The 17,826-nt window shown below is 45.7% G+C and overlaps 1 protein-coding gene across 4 annotated transcripts in view; it reads left to right on the top strand.

The window, feature by feature from the left end:
- Positions 1 to 17,826, top strand: part of Hecw (Hecw ubiquitin protein ligase) — a 192,247-nt gene that overhangs the window by 103,230 nt on the left and 71,191 nt on the right. For all 4 annotated transcript variants that reach the window (XM_019061230.2, XM_019061228.2, XM_019061232.2 and 1 more), the window contains 5 exons: positions 5,408 to 5,521; positions 10,702 to 12,113; positions 12,915 to 13,266; positions 15,858 to 16,008; positions 17,185 to 17,443. In XM_019061230.2, coding sequence (XP_018916775.2) covers positions 5,476 to 5,521; positions 10,702 to 12,113; positions 12,915 to 13,266; positions 15,858 to 16,008; positions 17,185 to 17,443 — 2,220 coding nt within the window. In that variant the 5' untranslated portion in view covers positions 5,408 to 5,475. The remainder of the gene's footprint in view (positions 1 to 5,407; positions 5,522 to 10,701; positions 12,114 to 12,914; positions 13,267 to 15,857; positions 16,009 to 17,184; positions 17,444 to 17,826) is intronic.

The raw sequence follows: 17,826 nt of genomic DNA, 5'->3' as shown, positions 1-17,826 counted from the left end.
GGAAGTACTGAAAAAGTGCGGAAATTCCGCAAGAAGGTCCGGAATTTTTCTCTTTTTTCGCAATTTGAGAGAGAAATTCAAATTGAAAGTTTTCGAATCTCGTCTAATGGAGGTACCGAAAAAGCACTAATTTTTCCCTTGAGGAGGGAATGAATTTCTCGGGAATATATTGAAAAATACTGTAAAAGTACTTATTTCTTGACCAGCCTGTTTTAGTAGACACCCTGAACTCGTTTTTGCTAAAACCGTCAGTTAGGTGGCATTGCTCGTTAGCCCTGGAATGCGAACGTGTGGAAAGGCACGAACGGGTCGGAAAAGCGGCAACCTTTGCGAGATGCGAGATCCGCTCGGATGAGTTTATCGTATGCTCTCGGCGGCCGGGGCGGTGCGGGGAGGGGCAAGGCCTGAAGGCCAAAAGGTCATTCGCTCGAGGCGCGGATCGCGGACACTCGGACACTGCGCTGCCCGCTCCCCGAGCGGAATAAATCTCCAATAAATCCATCGCTCCCATCCCGACCCATTCCCTATACTACCGTGCTAAGGAAAAACGCCGTATGAGCCATTAGGCGTTGCCAGATTTCCCTCGACAAATCACGAATTTGCAGGATAATTTGTGAACATTTTTCACCCCGATTTACAGAGGATTTCTTGCCTAATTTTATCTAAAAAGTCTGAAAATTGCAAAGAAAAATATTCATAACCGTCTTTAAAAATAAATATTTTCTGAGAGGAAATTTGGCAACATTCGAATGCTCATAAAGCGTTTTTACTTAGCATGGCAGTGTAACTTGAATTATTCTCGCATTTTTGTCGCGTCTCCGCGGATATTCATCGTCCGGGGAGTTACATTCACTCCGGCGGACTGATTATTAAACTCTATAGACAAAGCGATAGACAAAGAAGACATTGGGTGTGTGGAGCGATCTTATTGGTTGAAATGGGTGGTTCTATAGACTGAGGGAGAAAATGATGGGGTAAGTAAATGGTCTCTCGTGGGTTGCCATTAGTAAGTCTATTACCTATGTACCTACTTTGTCCATTGCAACCACCCGCTTCTACGAACAGGATTCCTCCATATCCCTTTTGTCTCCTTTTTCTACAGCTGTGTCTATCAATTTCAACTATCAGCCTGCAATGCTGTACAGCATCTGGAAGAGTCAGGGAATTTTTTCCCACCAAGTTTGATTACACCCTGCAGGGGTTTTTTTTTATTTTTTTATTTATTTTTTTTTCCATATAAACGTGCATTCTATCAGATGTTTGGCAAGGTTTCGAAAGTGCATACATTGTTTTTTCTGAGCACGGCAGAACGGGCAACACCCCGCGGTGGAAGTTCCGAGATAACTTTCGGACCGGTGTCAGCGATAGTGCGTCGGATGTCACCGGGAAATCAAACGGATGGATTAGGGGAGGGTGGCGCAGGCGTAGGAGAAGGGAGCGGCGTCCCCCCACCTCCCCCTCCGTGTACCGCCGGCTTTTGGACCCACCGCAGGACCCCTGCCCAGTAGGGGGGGGGGCGGAGGTGGCCCTCGAATAAAATGAAAACTTATCACATAAATGTAGACGTAATTAATTGAAGAGCGGAAGAGAGCCGGGAGAATAAATTAAGAGAGGGCCAAACCCCCCTCTCCCCCGCCTCCTTTCGGATTTGGAGATCCCTACGCGGTTGTCGGATAGAATCGGGTTATCCCGGATTTTCCCGCCGAGCCCGAGTAAAATTCTTGCTTTAAAAGCCAAATCATTCGACCACTGGTCCCTTTTCGGAAAGAGGGTACATTACGGAAATATTTAAAAAATTCCTCCCACAACACTAACAGAAGTGTAGCAGGGTGTCTACAAGTCCGGAAATAGTACTGATTTTTCAAGGGCGGTCCGGAAGTTCTGAAAAAGTCCGGTAATTCCGTTAAAGGTCCGGAATTTTTTTCGTTCTTTTGTCGCAATTCGAGCGAGATGTTCGAATTGTTTAAATTTTTCGAATCTCGTTTATTGGACGTACTGAAAAAGTACTGAATTTTCCCATTGAGGAGGTACTGGATGTCTTGGGAATGTACTGAATAAGTACTGTAAAATTACTGATTTTTGGCCAGCTTGTTTTAGTAGACACCCCGGTAAGTTTTATCAATGGTCGTCAATCATTAAAGTTTGTATGAACTTTAATCTAAGTGACCGAGTTCCGATTTAAGTCACCATCAGTGGCCAGAAAGTAATAATGGAAGCTTCAAATGCGTTGTTCTCACAACGCGATTTTTTGGTATGCGCGCCCTTTGCCCGGGAAGCTCCTCCATTTTATGAACCCTTCGACCAATTTTAAACCTCAGTTTAAAGTTAGGAGTTGTAAATCTTGTGTATCACAATCGAGAAACTTTTGCAGGGAGTAAGGACGCATCACCTGTTGCGGCCGCGCCAATTTTTCACCCGTCATTTTGTATCCAGCACCCTTTATGTTGAGGCGTACGGAGTCCGTAAAATCATAGCACTTACCTCGAGCAACTATTTTAATCTCCGAAGTTGAAGTTGCATATCCTCCAAAATGACGTAAATTGACGCGCGCGGTGACTGAAACGTCGCACTCTTGAACGTGGCTTTCAACGGCCTGGTGCCGTGCCGGTTAAACAGGGTCTATTTCCGAGCTCCAAGTCTGAAATAGCCGCGATCCTTTTGAGAGCCCGTTCTAACGAGGAACCACCGCTTTTAACCATCCCTCCACGTATTTGACAGACAGGCCTGAGTTAGAGGGATCATCCTGCGACGTCAGCCCCAACCAAGGTTGCAAATTGCTTTCACGCGAATGGTTTTGGCGCCAGCCAGGAGTGAGGTTGCACCAGCTTCCACTAGCCAGGGGTACGGTTGATTCAACCTTGACAATATCTTTGCTTTGGAAGAAAAAGTAACTGACATGAGTTTGTGCATGTTATATGGGAAGTAGAAGTGTAGAACACACATCGAAATGAACGTGAGGTTAATATATTTTGGTTAGTTTTTCTTTGGGCTACATTGACCGAATCTTTGGGTCGGGAAATTGCAACCTGGTTAGGAAATCAGGCGCGAACCGCTAGGATCGAACCTGCGGGCTGATTGTTGAAATAGATAGACAAAGCTATGGACAAAGAAGACATACGGAGTATGGAACGATCCTATTGGTTGAAATGAGTGGCTCCTATAGACTTATGGAGAAAACGTTGGACTAAATATGGGGTCTCTCGTGGTTTGCCGTCATTCAGTCCATTTCCTGTCTTCTCTGTCCATTCCAAGCAACCTCTGCCACCAATAGGATCCCTCCATTTACATTTTGTCTTCTTTGTCTATCGTTTTGTCTAGCAATTTCAACAACCAGCCTCTCGCAAGTCGGCACAAGAGTACAATAGTTCAGCAGGACACTTTTTCATTCCCATACGTTTCAGAATAACCTAATGTAAATTTCCGGTTGATTTAACCGAAAATTGTTTTGAGCAGCCACATCGGTTTGGCTGGCTTAACCTAAAAGAAACCAACCCAAAGTGACCGTAAATTCGTACATTTCTAACCGTGTGGCTGGTGCTACTAAATTCCTCGACTCATTGTCAGTCAGGTTATACTTAAAAAGTCATACTTTTTTTCCGTTATTGTTTTTTTTTTCTTTATTTCTTTCTGTAACGATCGTTATTCCTTACTAATTGCGACAGCCCCGCATGCCCTCTACGTGGCAACTTGGGGCGATAGCCTGCGACTTATCACTCGACTATTTCTGCCGGCGCGGCGCGGGTGGCGGCGGTGGCGGTCGCAGCAGGAAGCGGCACGCGTGTGGGAGTCGACGCGCGCACACACACGCACCGGAAGTGTGACGTCACCGTTTGTCCCCTGCCCCTGCCTCCTGGACGGCGCGGCGCGGGGCGGCCCGGCGACCTAACGAGGGTTATTAGTTATCTGCGTCTCCTACACTAGGAGTCGGTCTTGCAGCTTATCACCCTCCAGGCGTGGTCCCGTCGTGTCGTCACCCGGCGGGGTCCCCACGTCAGCGTCATCTCACGGGACGAGGTCCGGGTCCTCTTTGTGCCTCCGCCCGCGATCCCGAGAGCCGCGGCGTGTCTATCGCTCGGGAAAAGTCGAAAGGTCAGCTCGGAAACATCAGGGTAGGGTATGGCCAGAGACAAGAGACCCTCCACTGGCCTCCTAGCGACAGGTGGAAGCTTTTACTTTCGGGGTTTCAAGAATTTCTCATGGACAGTTATTAGGGAGCAACAGTCATCACCCTAATTTCGGCTGTTGACCTACCTACATGGTCGACGATTAGCTTCGGGTGACGTCATGAGCCAAACAAGTTTCCCAAACGTCGGCCATTTTCGGCTTGTTTGCAAAACGAAACTGCCAACACGTTGTTGAACATCAACCATGTACGTAAGTCAACAGTACAATGCTGAAGTCCCGAAAGTAAAAGCTTCCACAATGGCCAAGATACTAGTGGAGGGTCTCTTGTCTCTGGGTATGGCCCTCGGTTGGTGGGAACGGGGGAAAGTCGTGGCTCCGGGAACACCTGGGAAAGTCAGGGTGAGATATTCAAATGAACCGAAAGTCAAGAGAAATTTGAATTCACGAGTAAAGCGAATTTTTACGTTTCGCATCTGATAGTCTTGACTTGCAGGGCTTCCGGTGGTCGTGGAGAACCTTGAAAGTCAAGCAACTTACGGCTGATTATTGAATTAGATACACAAAGCTATAGACAAATAAAAAACAACGAGCAAATGGAGCAATCCTGTATTGGTTGGGACAGGTGGTTTATATAGACTGAGGGTGAAGATACTCGTACATAAACCATAGGGTCTCTCGAAGGTTGCCGCCAGCTTGTGAATTTTTGTTCCCTTCTATAACAACCACCCACTTCAACAAATGGGATAGTTTCATTTTCTATTCGTTTTCTTTGTCTATCGCTTTGTCTATAGATGTCAATAACGAGCTTTCTGAAAAAGACAGAGTTGAGGAATTCACATAAGAAAAGTCAAGGAGTTTTCTGAGCAGCGCTTCGGTTCAGCAACTTCAGCCGGTGATATCTCCAACTCATCAGTCGATTGCTGTCTATTTCCATGAGAGGAGCCCCTGTAATGCGTCGGTAGGCAACTTTCGCTGCACCCGGATGCAGTAACAATAATTCTACTGCGAATTCGCTATTTATTTCAGATCGCTTCAACTTTGACTCGGGAAGTATTTTCCTAATTTCAAGCGATGACCTTTTGAAACGTGCCTGTCGTGCGGTCATGCATTTATCCATTCGCTTAAGGGCGCATTTCGCGTGATCGTTGAGTTTCATTATGTTAGTTTAGCGGGGCTGTTTTTTGCTGCCGCTATATCGTTTGAGTTTCCACCTCTGCTTTTTCGGTTTAATGACGGTTTTTTCGTTAGTTTCTAACATGGGACTTTTCTGTTGATTGTACAGGCGAGAATGACGCTGAAAAATCCCTAAGACGCCATACCAAGAACTTGGGATGTAACGAAGGAGCAACCATGTGGCTTATGGACTACCCACAACAGACGCAATCCTTAAAACAAGGTAAGGCAGTCTCCGAACACTTTTTCTTATTTCTTTTGCTTGATTGTGATTGCACACAAACCAAAAACTTCTGCAAAACTCAGCAAGTTTTGGTAGAATCGCTCGGTAGTAACATGCGCCGCCGGCGCCCCCCCCCCCCCCACCCTCAAAGAATCGTATATTCCGTCGTAAACTCAATTCTTTAAACATTTTCCGATTCTTTCTTTTCCAAAAAAAAAAAAAAAAAAAACCCTTCAATTATCGGGAGAATATTTTTATGTCCCTAAACTTTCAAACCTTAAGACTATTTCACACATGTTTTTATGTGACTTTTACATAGTCTTATTTGTGAAAAGGCGAATCAATCGACTGTGTCAGCAACAGTAACAGGCACGTTACGTGTTACGTGGTTATAATTTTTTGCTTTAAGTGGTTTAAGTTTTTCGAGATTGTGTGCAGAAGGCGAACCACCCGCAATCACCCTGTCCGACGTCATCAGTGTGACCTCCACATGAGTTAACGGAAACTGTTATCAGTTGAAGGAAAGCCTCCCTGGTAATATTCACTGAACCAGTCATCTTATTTTTGATAGCCTTTTTTCTTCTGCTCTTATCGCCATGCCACATCCTGGAATCCAAAAACCGGGGATTACTAAAAAATTGAGCATGATAAGTTGTACTATAATCAGTGGTCCCTTTCTTACGAAATCGTGACGGAAATTTCGAGCATAAACCCTTGCCTCCTCTTCTTTGTGGCATGACGCCCCTGGAAAGTAAGCTTTTTCTCAATTTAGAACTAGTGAGTGTTTCTGCGAGTAGTGAAGTGAATATATCGTGAATATTTGAAGTTTCCGCTCCTCTCCGCTTCTAGATCAATTTTTTGTTCCATAAGTGACAATCTGTTTCAATTCGGCTTCAAAGAAACAGCCTGAAGATGAAAAACGGGGTGTCTAGCATCAGGATTTTCCCGATTCCATCAGGATCTGAGGTCTACCAGGATTTAATCCCGATTTCATCAGGATTTGAAGAAAAATCGGTCGTAAAATCAGGGTTTTAAAAAAGTCGGCCGTCCGCTTGTTTCCGTTAGTTATCCGCTATCCGTCCGTTAATTTCTCTCCGCGAATCGTCAGGATTTCATCGGGACGTTCTTAAATGAAAAAAAACTAGACATCCTGAAGAAGGTAATTTTTTCCCCAGAGCTTTGAAGAACGATCCTGACACCCCCCCCCCCCCCCCCCAATGATCCAGGGAAGAATTTAAGTTAATCATGGGTTTTCATCCGAGGAAATGGGGATCAATCAGGGAATGAGAAAATCAAGAATTTGTGGACAAGACAAGATACGTAGAAAGATGTACAAGGGCAATTCAAATCAAGTTGGAGGGAAGTCTTGCTAGATGAGTCAACGAGCGGAACAGAGTTCGTTCGATTCTGGGTATGGATGATTTCAATTTTTTTCAGGACCCTGACCGTGACCGCTTGACGCAGTGCGAAACCCCTCCTTTCCCACCGCGCGCCGTTATGTTAGTCATCGACGGTGAAACCACGAAATCGCGTGTTTCGGCTCCTATAGATTTCTCCTCAAATTTTACTTTTTTTTTAAAGAGATGTCTCATCATCGTTATTTCCCAAATTTTGCACTATTTTTCTTTCACTTCATCAAAAACGATCATTGAATATTACGCTATTGCGACTTCCAAAATTTCAAAGAACTAGTCCTACAGCAACCTGGAAAACTTGAGATCACCGGCCATCGAATTAGATCAGTATATCTTTTGTCATATTCTAGAAAAAAAGGAGATGGGAGTAGTTTTAAGCTTGCCGCCCGCTCATTTCCTCCTGCGAAAAATTCAAAGTTGAGAAAAAATATTTGGATTGTGTAAATGTATGTAGAATTTTATTTTTAATTTTGGGAGGAATAAGAACTCGAATTTCCTTTTCTCGGCTCGACCTCGATGGTTCGTCTCTGTCGCAGTGGCGTGGCGCAGTTTGCGATAAATCGATTAAGCTGCCATTTAAACCCATGAAGAAGAATCAATGGTCAGGGTGCTCGCAACGACCACCTCAATAATCGATTCTTTACCATAGCTTCTAATGGGGAAATATCGATTGAATTATCGATTATTCACGCTCTCTCTCTCGTCTCTATCTCACGTCTCTATCGGACTCGGCCGAATATATGCACCGACAACGCAGTTTTTTCGGCCGGCCGGCTTTAAATCTGTTTTTATTCAGTGGCGTGGCGTGAATTGACATTTATCGATTGTTATGCCATTTAAATCCATGGTAAAGAATCGATTATTATGGTTTTTGCGGTGAACACCCTGTTTATCGATCCTTTTTCACAGGTTTAAATGGCCGATCAATCGATATATCGCAAAGCATGCCACGCCACTGTTTTTATTAGCGGGGGAAAAAAGAAAAAGCGCACGAAAAAGGTGTAAGAAATTCCGGGCACTCGCTCGTAAAAATTTTATCTCCATCGGAGGCATCGAAACGCACTCGGAGGAACCTTGTAAAGCAGCCAATAGCCCCGCGCGGAGACACCTCGGACCCGGCGTCAAAACAACGCAACTCCCAGCGAAAGGCAACGGGAGATGCGCTGTTACGTCCTGGGGTCACCGGAAGTGCACGCAATTGGGTAAATAAAGCGTCCAATTAATTCCACGGCGTGACCGCAGTGCTCGCGATCGGGTCCGCTCCTCCCGGCCGAGGTCTAAGCAAAAACAACGTTACTCCTATTGGAATCCGATGTAGATACGAGGTTTTGACGAGGCATCGTGACGTCACGCTGTGTGAAGAGCGGACCGAAAGTTTTCGACAAGTTCTCGGGAGATGTTTCAATTCTCCCAGGGGGTGTCTACAGTGTAGGTGAGTGAATTAGCCCTTGATTGAGGTTTATAGGTGTGACCGCGGCTCTGTCGAGGGGATGGGGTGGTGGTGGTGGTGGTTCGGGTAGGTCGTAATTGGTTCCGCAGCCTTGAGAAAAGAAGTAGCCGTGCTTTAAACAAATACTCACCAGACTAGATGAGGCGTGTCTTTACTTACCCTTCGCGTTATTCCTTTTCGAATACGGCCCCTTACGTTCTACGATTTTTTTTCATATTTTTCTCAGCAGTTTGCAGGGACTGTTCCCCAACTAGGAAGCGGACATTACAATTGACATTATTTCAACAATGTTAACACCCCCCCCCCCCTCTCCACTTAAAAAAAAATCCAAATTAGCTGATTTTGGTTCTACTGAGGTTTTTAAGCGTGTAAAAGTACGTGGAAGTACCAATTGTCATTCATTACTTTCGTCAAAATCAAGAAAAAATGGTTTTCTGGCCCAAAATTTGAGAGGCTGTAATCCTAGCAGGGCGGATTTTTCTGGAAACTGTTATGAAACAAAAAAGTCCTCTCTTATTGTTTTTAACCCAAAAATCAGTTCTAAAAATGTTGCGTTTAACTCCTGGATACCTTGTATATTACGCGAAAACACTTTTAAAATATCATTGGAAAGTGTCCACTCTGGAAAGTGTCTACTCATCTAAGCGGCTCGTATAACCGAGATTTTTTTCTCCATGCAGTGTTAAATTTTTGAGATTTGACAACGTGTCGTCAAAGAGAGCCCCGTATACGCGGGGGCATTTTAGTGGAATCCGGTGGCAACCCCAAGAGAGAGCTCCGTAATTGGTACAGTATTTTTCTCACCGACTGAAATGAAAGATTTATTCTAGTGCTCACGGTGTTATCGACTCAGGGCTCATTAGCTCCCCGTCCTTTTCATCTCACAACAAACTTTAGTGATCCCGTTTTCCTCGGCTTTTTCTCAAACTATAATCATTGGAACGCACCATTTTCAAACATCGTCGGAATCCGAACCTTATCGTAATAAATCGTTGACACGCTCTTTATTTTTCATGATTCGTTTTTACTTCGGTGTAATAAATAGCATTCACACTTTCAATTCAGCCTCCTACTGTAAATGAGACCAGCGGTCTCTTTCATAGTTTTAAGAGTGATCTAAAACCACTTTTAGCCTTTGTATGCAGGGAATGCGCCGCGAAGCCCACATATTACGATTAGCAGTCCTTTTTCGTCGAATTATGTCCAAAAATCACTTTGTAGAGAGCTGATTATTGCAATGTATTGAAAGACAAAGTCAGAGAAAAGGAAAGATTGAGTGATCCATTTTTTCGAAAAGGCTGGGTGCAAACTAAAAGGGGAAATAAGAAAATTATGGACTAACTGTACACTGGAAAAAAAAACACATTGGATCTTGAGTCCAGACTCTTAAAAACATCGACAAGAAAAATACCCTTGATTCAATCGGATTTTTGCTTAGATCAAGAACCAAGCCTCTTAATTTAAGCGGATTTCCTTTTGATTTAAGATTAAATCTGATTGAATCAAAAGTATTTTTTCTTGTCAATGTTTCCAAGAGTCTGGACTCAAGATCCAATGTGTTTTTTTTTTCCAGTGTATGGCCTCTCTTAGGCTGCTCTGCCCTCAGTCGGTCGATTATTTACCTGATTAGTTGATGACAACCACCCGCCTCCACTAATAGGATCATTTGTTGGTTCACTGTCTCCTTAGTCCATCTCTTTGCCTATCGATTTCAATAATCAACCCTCACTTCGCTAGTGAGCATTTCAAATGGAGTAGTGCATGACAGTTTTCGCAGGTTGGTCCGCACAAGCGTATATCATACATGTTTTAACTGCCCGTCCATTCAAAATGAAAGACACTCTGTCGCTCATTATTTTGAGACCACGTCCTCTAGCATGGTCCATTATTGAGCCCTCATTTCAACCGGTTAGGCAAAAACACCCCCTATACGAGTCGAAATAATTGTTCATTCGATCACATTTAATTAACTCGCTTCGTCGCTCATTCGAAGCCTTCCTCTTCAGCATGAAGCATTGCTCGCACTTTCATTTCGACTATATGCTTTAAGCAAAAAGTCTTGTTAAATTCGTCGCGTTTCGTTTTTAAGCGGATCCAAAGAACGCTTGAATTTTGTATTTTAACTCCGAACTCATTGCTTCTCAGGCGAAAAAGCGTAACTTAATTTTGAGACGAGCGTTATCACGTGTTTGAATTCGGATTTTCAGTGCTCAAGTGAAAATGCAATTCAGCCCTCAAGCCAGAGGAGCAAGAAATTTGCATAGCGAGTCATCTGCAGGCAGTTTTTTCAAATGTATGGGTGCTTTTTGTTTCAGACTGCGGGAATCTGCTGTGCTTCCGGTACTACAGCGGTCTGAGCCTGTCATGCCTAGCCCAGTCGGAGCCGATTGACCTGGACTCGGTGTACAAGCTCGCGTCGCCCAAGGACAAGGACAATGTAGCTGGGAACCGGAACAACAACCACAACCACATCAACCACCAGCAGCACCACAGCCAGAGCAACATCTACGTCTCGAGCAACAACTTGCACAGCAAGGAGCTCTCGGCCAAGCGAACCTACCTCAAGAGATCCGATGAGCCGATGAAGATCCACCCGGCCCCGGACTCGCCGCCCGCGCCCCAGTCACAAGCACCGCCCGCGGCTCCGGCCCCGCCCACCCAGGGCAGCTCCGAGAGCGAGTCCGACAATGAGAACCTCATCAAGTCGAGCAAGAAGGGCTGGCGACTCCTCCGCAAGAAGAACAAGCGGACGAGCCCCGGCCCGGAGATCCAGCTCCCCAACGGCGAGGCCGCCTCCGACTCGGACTCTAAGCACTCCCGCAAGGAGCTCATCACGTGGAACTCCCACGAGACCCGCTGCCAGCTGACCAAGGACCCGAGCTCCGAGTACTACCCTATCTGGATCAACAACAACGACCAGAGCGTCAAGAACGAGAACCACGAGAACGGCTACGAGACGCTCTACCCCTCGGAGGAACCGCCGCCCCTCCCCCCGCGCACCTTCTCCCCGCGGCACCGCCCCCTCGAGCGCTCCAAGGCCATCCAGCCGCCGCCCCCGCCCCCGCCTCCCCCCGAGGTTTCCCGCAAGCACAAGCCCGTCAAGTACTCGGCCGATCTCCTCCGACCGTGCCTCCCGCCGAAACCAAAGAAGACCGAGTTCAGCTCCGTCGACGAGTTGTTCAGCCTCTCGAGCATCGACACGAACAGCTTCGAGGAGCACGCGCCGACGATATCCCCGACGCCGGGCTCCGCCCCCCGCCAGGGCGTGGCCCCCCTGGCCACGCCCGAGCTGGAGGAGACGCCGCTGGTCAACCTGGAGTCCATTCCCAACTCGGTGCTCCTCTCCAGCCCCGAGCTCCTGGACCGCCTCACCTGCCGCCTCGCCACCGCTTCTAGTCAAGATTGTGATATAAGTTTAACGACGGCCGAGGTGCCGGTGCTCAACGGCCACGTCGAGGATCCGGCCCGGGGGACCAACGGGCGGACCAGCGATAGTGGGGAGTCGGTCCTCTCGCCGGACGGCTGCGCGGCGGCCGACCCGGAGGTGGAGCTAGTCAACGGGACCGACGAGGACTCCGGCGGGAGCGTCCGTCGGGAGGTCGAGTCCCTCAACTCCTCGAGTGCCGAGTCCGTCGAGTCCGCCGAGTCCATCCCTGGACTGGAACCCGTGTCCCTCTCCACGCCGCTCGAGCCTCCACTTCGCGCCCACAAGCCTCTCTCGCGGCAGGTATGCATCGCCCCTATCTTTCTATTCAACTTCCAACTAGTATTTAGTATTGAAGGATAATATCGAAAAGCATTCTAAACCTCTGCTCTTATCTCATATTTTGAAAAGAGCTCTGAGTCTGACCTACAGTTTTTCTTAAGATGTTCTTTGAATTTTCTTCATTCAACAATATTTTGAAACAAATCTTCTTAAAGATATTCTGGTTGGTCTCCGGTTAGGTAAACATAATCAAACCAATCCGGAGATTTTCAAAAGCCACAGTGGATATTTGAAATTTGGACCTCATCTGCAACCGGGGACTACAATTCCTGGCTAGTTTTAGAAACGACGTACGTGCCATCAGTTTCCCCACGCATATGAGTATTTATGCATGAGCCAGAAATTGGACGTATTTCTGTTAAACGGAACTAAGCGCCACTTTGAGTTCCTTTTAATATTAGATTTTAGAATCCCGGATAGCGCGTTCTATCAAACGGAACTAAGCGCCATGGAAAAGCATTGCGAGTGTAGGACGGAACGAGCATCGCGTTCCGCAACACCTGCCAATCCAAGCGCTCCTCTGCCACCCTCCCCCTACGGCGCTTAGTTCCGTTTGATAGAAATACGTCCAATTGTAGTTCCTTATCCGAAAATGCAGTCCATTTTTAACTTCACCCAAAGAGCATAAAACTCTGTTATTTTTTTCTTTCTTCTCTTTTATGTGTGGCTGTAAAAGACCATGCAAAATCGTCACTTTCATTTTCTAATTCTTACAGTCACTCTGATTGCCGGAATGTTGACGTGACTCTTTATTCATTTCAGGTGAGCCATCCTCCAGACAGTACAGCGATCAAGTACCGGGAGAACCTGCTGTCTCGGCCGCAGAACAAGCTGCTGTCCCGGATAGCGGGCGGGCCGCCCTCGCCAACGCCGAGCGGGGGAACGCCGCCCCGCGCGGTGCGCCCCTCCCTGCTCCCGCGCAACGTGGCCGTCAACGGGGAGGGCCCCAGCTGCAGCGCCGCCCCCGGGGGGACGAGCCCCGACCGGGACGCCCCCGCCTTCACCGGGCCCCTTCCCCTCCGCCACATCCACACCACGCGGTTGCCCTCCATCCCGGAACGCGCCAGGAGCCACCGCGCCGAGCTACCCGCCGACGAGGAACCCCTTCCGCCTTGTGAGTACAGCCTGCAATTTCCATTGGCGGATCTAGCGAGTTGGCAGCATTGTTTTCTCACCGTGTAAACCAGTGGCGTGGCGTGCTTTGCGATACATCGATTGTCATGCCCTTTAAATCTATGGAAAAGGATCGATAAACAGGGTGTTCGCAGCGAACACCTTAGTAATCGATTCTTTATCATAGGTTTAAATGGCATAACAATCGATGTATCGCAATTAACGCCACGCCACAGATGTAAACCTGTGTTGAAGAATCGGTGGAGAGGCTTGGAGAACAAGGCACATAAGTGCAGTTTTTGCTAATTCGACAAATGCATGTTTGAAGTTTCGAAATCACATGAACCCGATAAATGGCGGAAAGAAAGTTCGAGCTGACTTTTTGAGGCTTGAAAATTGGAATTTGGGAACGAATTTACCACAGAAGACGCATTAAGACTAGTTTTACTCGGAAGCATTAATATCTCCACCCACCCCCCACCCCCCAAAATTGCACTTATCCGCCTTGTCCTCCAAGAATCGATTCATTTCCATAGGTTTAAATGGGAAGAAAACAATGTTGCAATTTGCTGGATCTGTCTCTGTAGTTCCCCAGTCATTTTCGTTGGTGAAACTTGGAAGTTTTGTATCGGGGCACAAAAGGACATCTTATTGAGGCGAGTGTGAGCAGTGGCGTGGCGTGAATTGCGATATATCGATTGTTATGCCATTGAAACCTATGAAAAAAGATCGATTATCAGGGTGTTCGCAGCGAACACCATAGTAATCGATTCTTTACCATAGCTTCAAATGGCGAGATATCGATAAGCGATTATTCACGCCACGCCACTAAGTGTGAGGATACAGAAAAGGATCCTCGAGAAAAGAGGGAAGGAGCCCTCAGGGGGTTTCTACGTGAAACTTTTGAAAATGTATTGTTTCATGTCACAAGCTATGTTATAAGCTGTTCTTGCTGAAAAATGTATTCGAATGAAATCTCAAATATGTCATGTAGTCATCGTTTTTATTCCTAGCTTTCAGCGTATGAGAAAACACAGGGTATTGAATTCGGCGGGTTAACTTTTAAAAAGCGTTGGAAATAGTTTTGGGCAGTCATGAGAAATGAAGATTGAAAGTTTTAGCAACTTCAATTCGCGTTCACTGTTTTTCGAGGGTTAACTTATAAAAGTGTTGGAAATAGTTTTGGACAGTCATGAGAAATGAAGATTGAAAGTTTTAGCAACTTCAATTCGCGTTCACTGTTTTTCAGTAAAGTTTGAGGCAAATCTATTCGGAGAGCGCTGCCTTGATCGCCATACATATTATGTTCGGGGAGGTAACATTATTTAGATTGAGCCTATGGATTCTTCATAGGAAGTGTTTAAGTCATTATGCGCCTTTTTCTCTCGAAAAATGTCTCAATTTTGCTCGATCAAAGAACAGTACTGAGGAGCTTGGGAACAAGGCCGCTTTTTTTCTTCAATCCTCGATTTTGTTCGCTCCATGAATAATTTCATTGACAAACCCGGGAATAGTCGGAGAAAAGCTCAGCAATGAAACGTGTCTATTTCGGGAGCCCCATTAAAGACTTCATTCGGATTTTCGGTGAATGGAGCGGCCGAAGTTGAATGAAGACAGTCGTGATGCAGCCGTCGGACCGGGCAGAGAGGGGATCAATATTTGGTGAGAAAACACAAATTTAAGAGCCGCCGGAAATAGCCACGGCCGTGGGCGGGCGGGTGGGGGGGGGGGTGCATCGACGAACGATTTTGATTTTGGACCCAAGTGGAAAAATAACCACGTTTAATTCGGAAATGGGAGAACCGAACCAGCCCCTCATGATCCCAAGATTGAATAAATGAAGAATTTGTGGCGCTGCTGAAGCACTCGACAGGATTGCCGGAAAGGAACCAAGCCACATCTGCGATTGACAATTTTAACTGGAAAATCAAATTTTTCACATGAGAGCATTAGCGCGGATTCCTTTGGAATTTTTTAGGAACTTGCTTCGTAATATGCAGAAAATTCACTGGAATTTGCGCAAAAATCCGCACAACCATTTTCATGTAAAAAATATAATTGCCCAGTTAAATTTGGCAATAGCTGATGTGGCTTGGTTTCTCTCTGTTCGCGGTCCATTTACGCCCTTTTTTTATAATGATTTGCCTGAGAAGTAGGTATCCGGGTGTCTACAACTAAAGTCGGAATTTCGGTAAGTCCGGAAATAGTACTGATTTTTTAAGGGCGGTCTGGAAGCACTGAAAAAGTGCGGAAATTCCGCAAGGAAGTCCGGATTTTTTTTTCATTTTTCGTCATTTTTGTCGCAATTTGAGTGAGAAATTCGAATTTTTTAAATTTTTTGAAATTCGTCAATTGAGGGTACTGAAAAAGTACTGTATTTTCCCGCTGAGGAGGCACTGAATTTCTCGGGAGTGTACTGAAAAAGTACTGTGAAAGTACTGATTTTTAGCCAGCCTGTTTTACTAGACACTCTGAGGTATGCAAGAGCTGTTTATTATGAGTGCTTACTATCCTCCGCTGTGCGAAAAGTGGTTATCTGTTTATTGCGAGCATTACATGCACTAATGACCTATTTTGATTTAATGTGTCTAGACTGGGAAGCTCGCATCGACAGTCATGGGCGAGTTTTCTACATTGATCATGTGAATCGAACGACCACCTGGCAGCGACCTACACAGAGCAGCACGTCACGAGTCCGTCCAGTCAACAACGACCTTCAACGACAGCAGCTTCTTGACCGGAGGTATGTGTGCGGAGCCATGTCTACAAACACAACTTTCTCTATTTTTGCTCCTCTAATCATTAAAAAAAAGTTATCATCGTTTGTTCTTTAATAGCCTACATGCCAAAAATACAAGTGTCAAAGGTTATGGCTTATCATAAATCTGACCTTTTGAGTGGAACATTATTTCCTGTTTTGATGCGAGTTTCATCATTTGTTCCTTTCGTGAGATATTGTTGCCTTCGAGATTGTCAGATTATCCCGTAATTAAGGCGCTTTAAAGATTGTTTACCTATCGTCCATTAATATTTGTACTTTGCACAAATTTTGGGTGGAGATAAGTAAGGGAGGATTTGAATGAAAATTTTCTATCGCTTCACCTGAAAGTGCTTAAAGAGCTGACGTCGCAGTATTTTTTATAATTTTTTTTAAATAGTATAAAAATAGTTTCAAAGTGAGAAAACCCACCACCTTGTGACGTTATCTGGCGGCATTTTCCATGTGAGCATGTATTTTAGCAAATTAGATCATTTTGTCATATCTCCTCCAATAATTGTTCAATTTGTGCACCAAGAGTATCATAGTGCTCAGTTCTCTCAGTAGTTTCCGCCTAAAAACGAAATTCATCAAACTTCAGACACCTGCATGCAAAGGCTCCATTATCCTAATGCTATACCTACCAGGGTGATCTAAAAGTCCCACACCAACACCAACACCAACAGCACCAGGCAACACCCACATAACTTTTGTATGAATGGAGATAGATAGAGACTCGAAATTTTGTGAGTGCTTCTAAATCACAGACACGACTTTCGGGAACCTCCGGAATTTTGAAGTGTCCAGGGTGTCTACAAGTCGGGAATCGCCGGAAAGTCCGGGTCTACAAGTCGGGAATCGCCGGAAAGTCCGGAAATAGTACTGATTTTTTAAGGGCGTTCCGGAAGTACTGATAAAGTGCGGAAATTCCGCAAAAAGGTCCGGATTTTTTTTTTAATTTTTTGTCATTTTTGTTTCAATTTCAAATTTTTGAAATCTTTCTAATTTCGTCAAATTGAGGTACTTTAAAAGTACGGAATTTTTCTGTTGGAGGAGGTACTGAATTTCTCGACTTATTTTTGACCAGCCTGTTTTAGTAGACACGCTGAGTGTCAAGTTGATGTATTGTAAATTAAAAATGGAATGCTTGTGTGCTATCAGATACCAGAGCATTCGAAGGACGATCACCTCACGAGCTGCTTTGGACGATGGCGGGAGCAGTAGCGGGAGCCCGAGCACGAGTGCCGAAGGGATGGAGACGTCGCAGTCACCCTCCCAGTCGACGTCGGCCGACAGCAGTTGCAGCAGCAGTAGCAGTGGTAGTGGCAGTGGGAGCGGGAGTGAACTCACCTTCAACCAACCGCCAGCCCTCAAGTTCCTTGCCCGACCTGACTTCTTCTCCGTCCTACATATGAACACTGTAAGAAACTTTCCTCATTTTTGCAACGCGTAGCTAAATGGAACCATAATTTGTCGCTTCCCGGATGAAGGAACGTAACCTCATCCCAAGACCCTCCACTGGCCTCCTAGCGACAGGTGGGAGCTTTTACTTTCGGGGTTTCAACAATTCCGTATAGACAATTATTAAGAAGCAACAGTCATCACCCTAATTTCGGCTGTTGACCTACCTACATGGTCGATGATGAGCTTCGGGTGCCGTCATGAGCCAAACAAGTTTCCCAAACGTCGGTCATTTTCGGCTTGTTTGCAAAACGAAACTGCCAATACGTTGTTAAACATCAACCATGTAGGTAAGTCAACGGTAGAATGCTGAAGTCCTGAAAGTAAAAGCTTCCACAATGG

Source organism: Bemisia tabaci, chromosome 3 (genome assembly GCF_918797505.1).
Source record: "Bemisia tabaci chromosome 3, PGI_BMITA_v3".
Taxonomy (NCBI): Eukaryota; Metazoa; Arthropoda; class Insecta; order Hemiptera; family Aleyrodidae; genus Bemisia; species Bemisia tabaci.
This window is presented reverse-complemented; position numbering and strand designations above follow the sequence as displayed.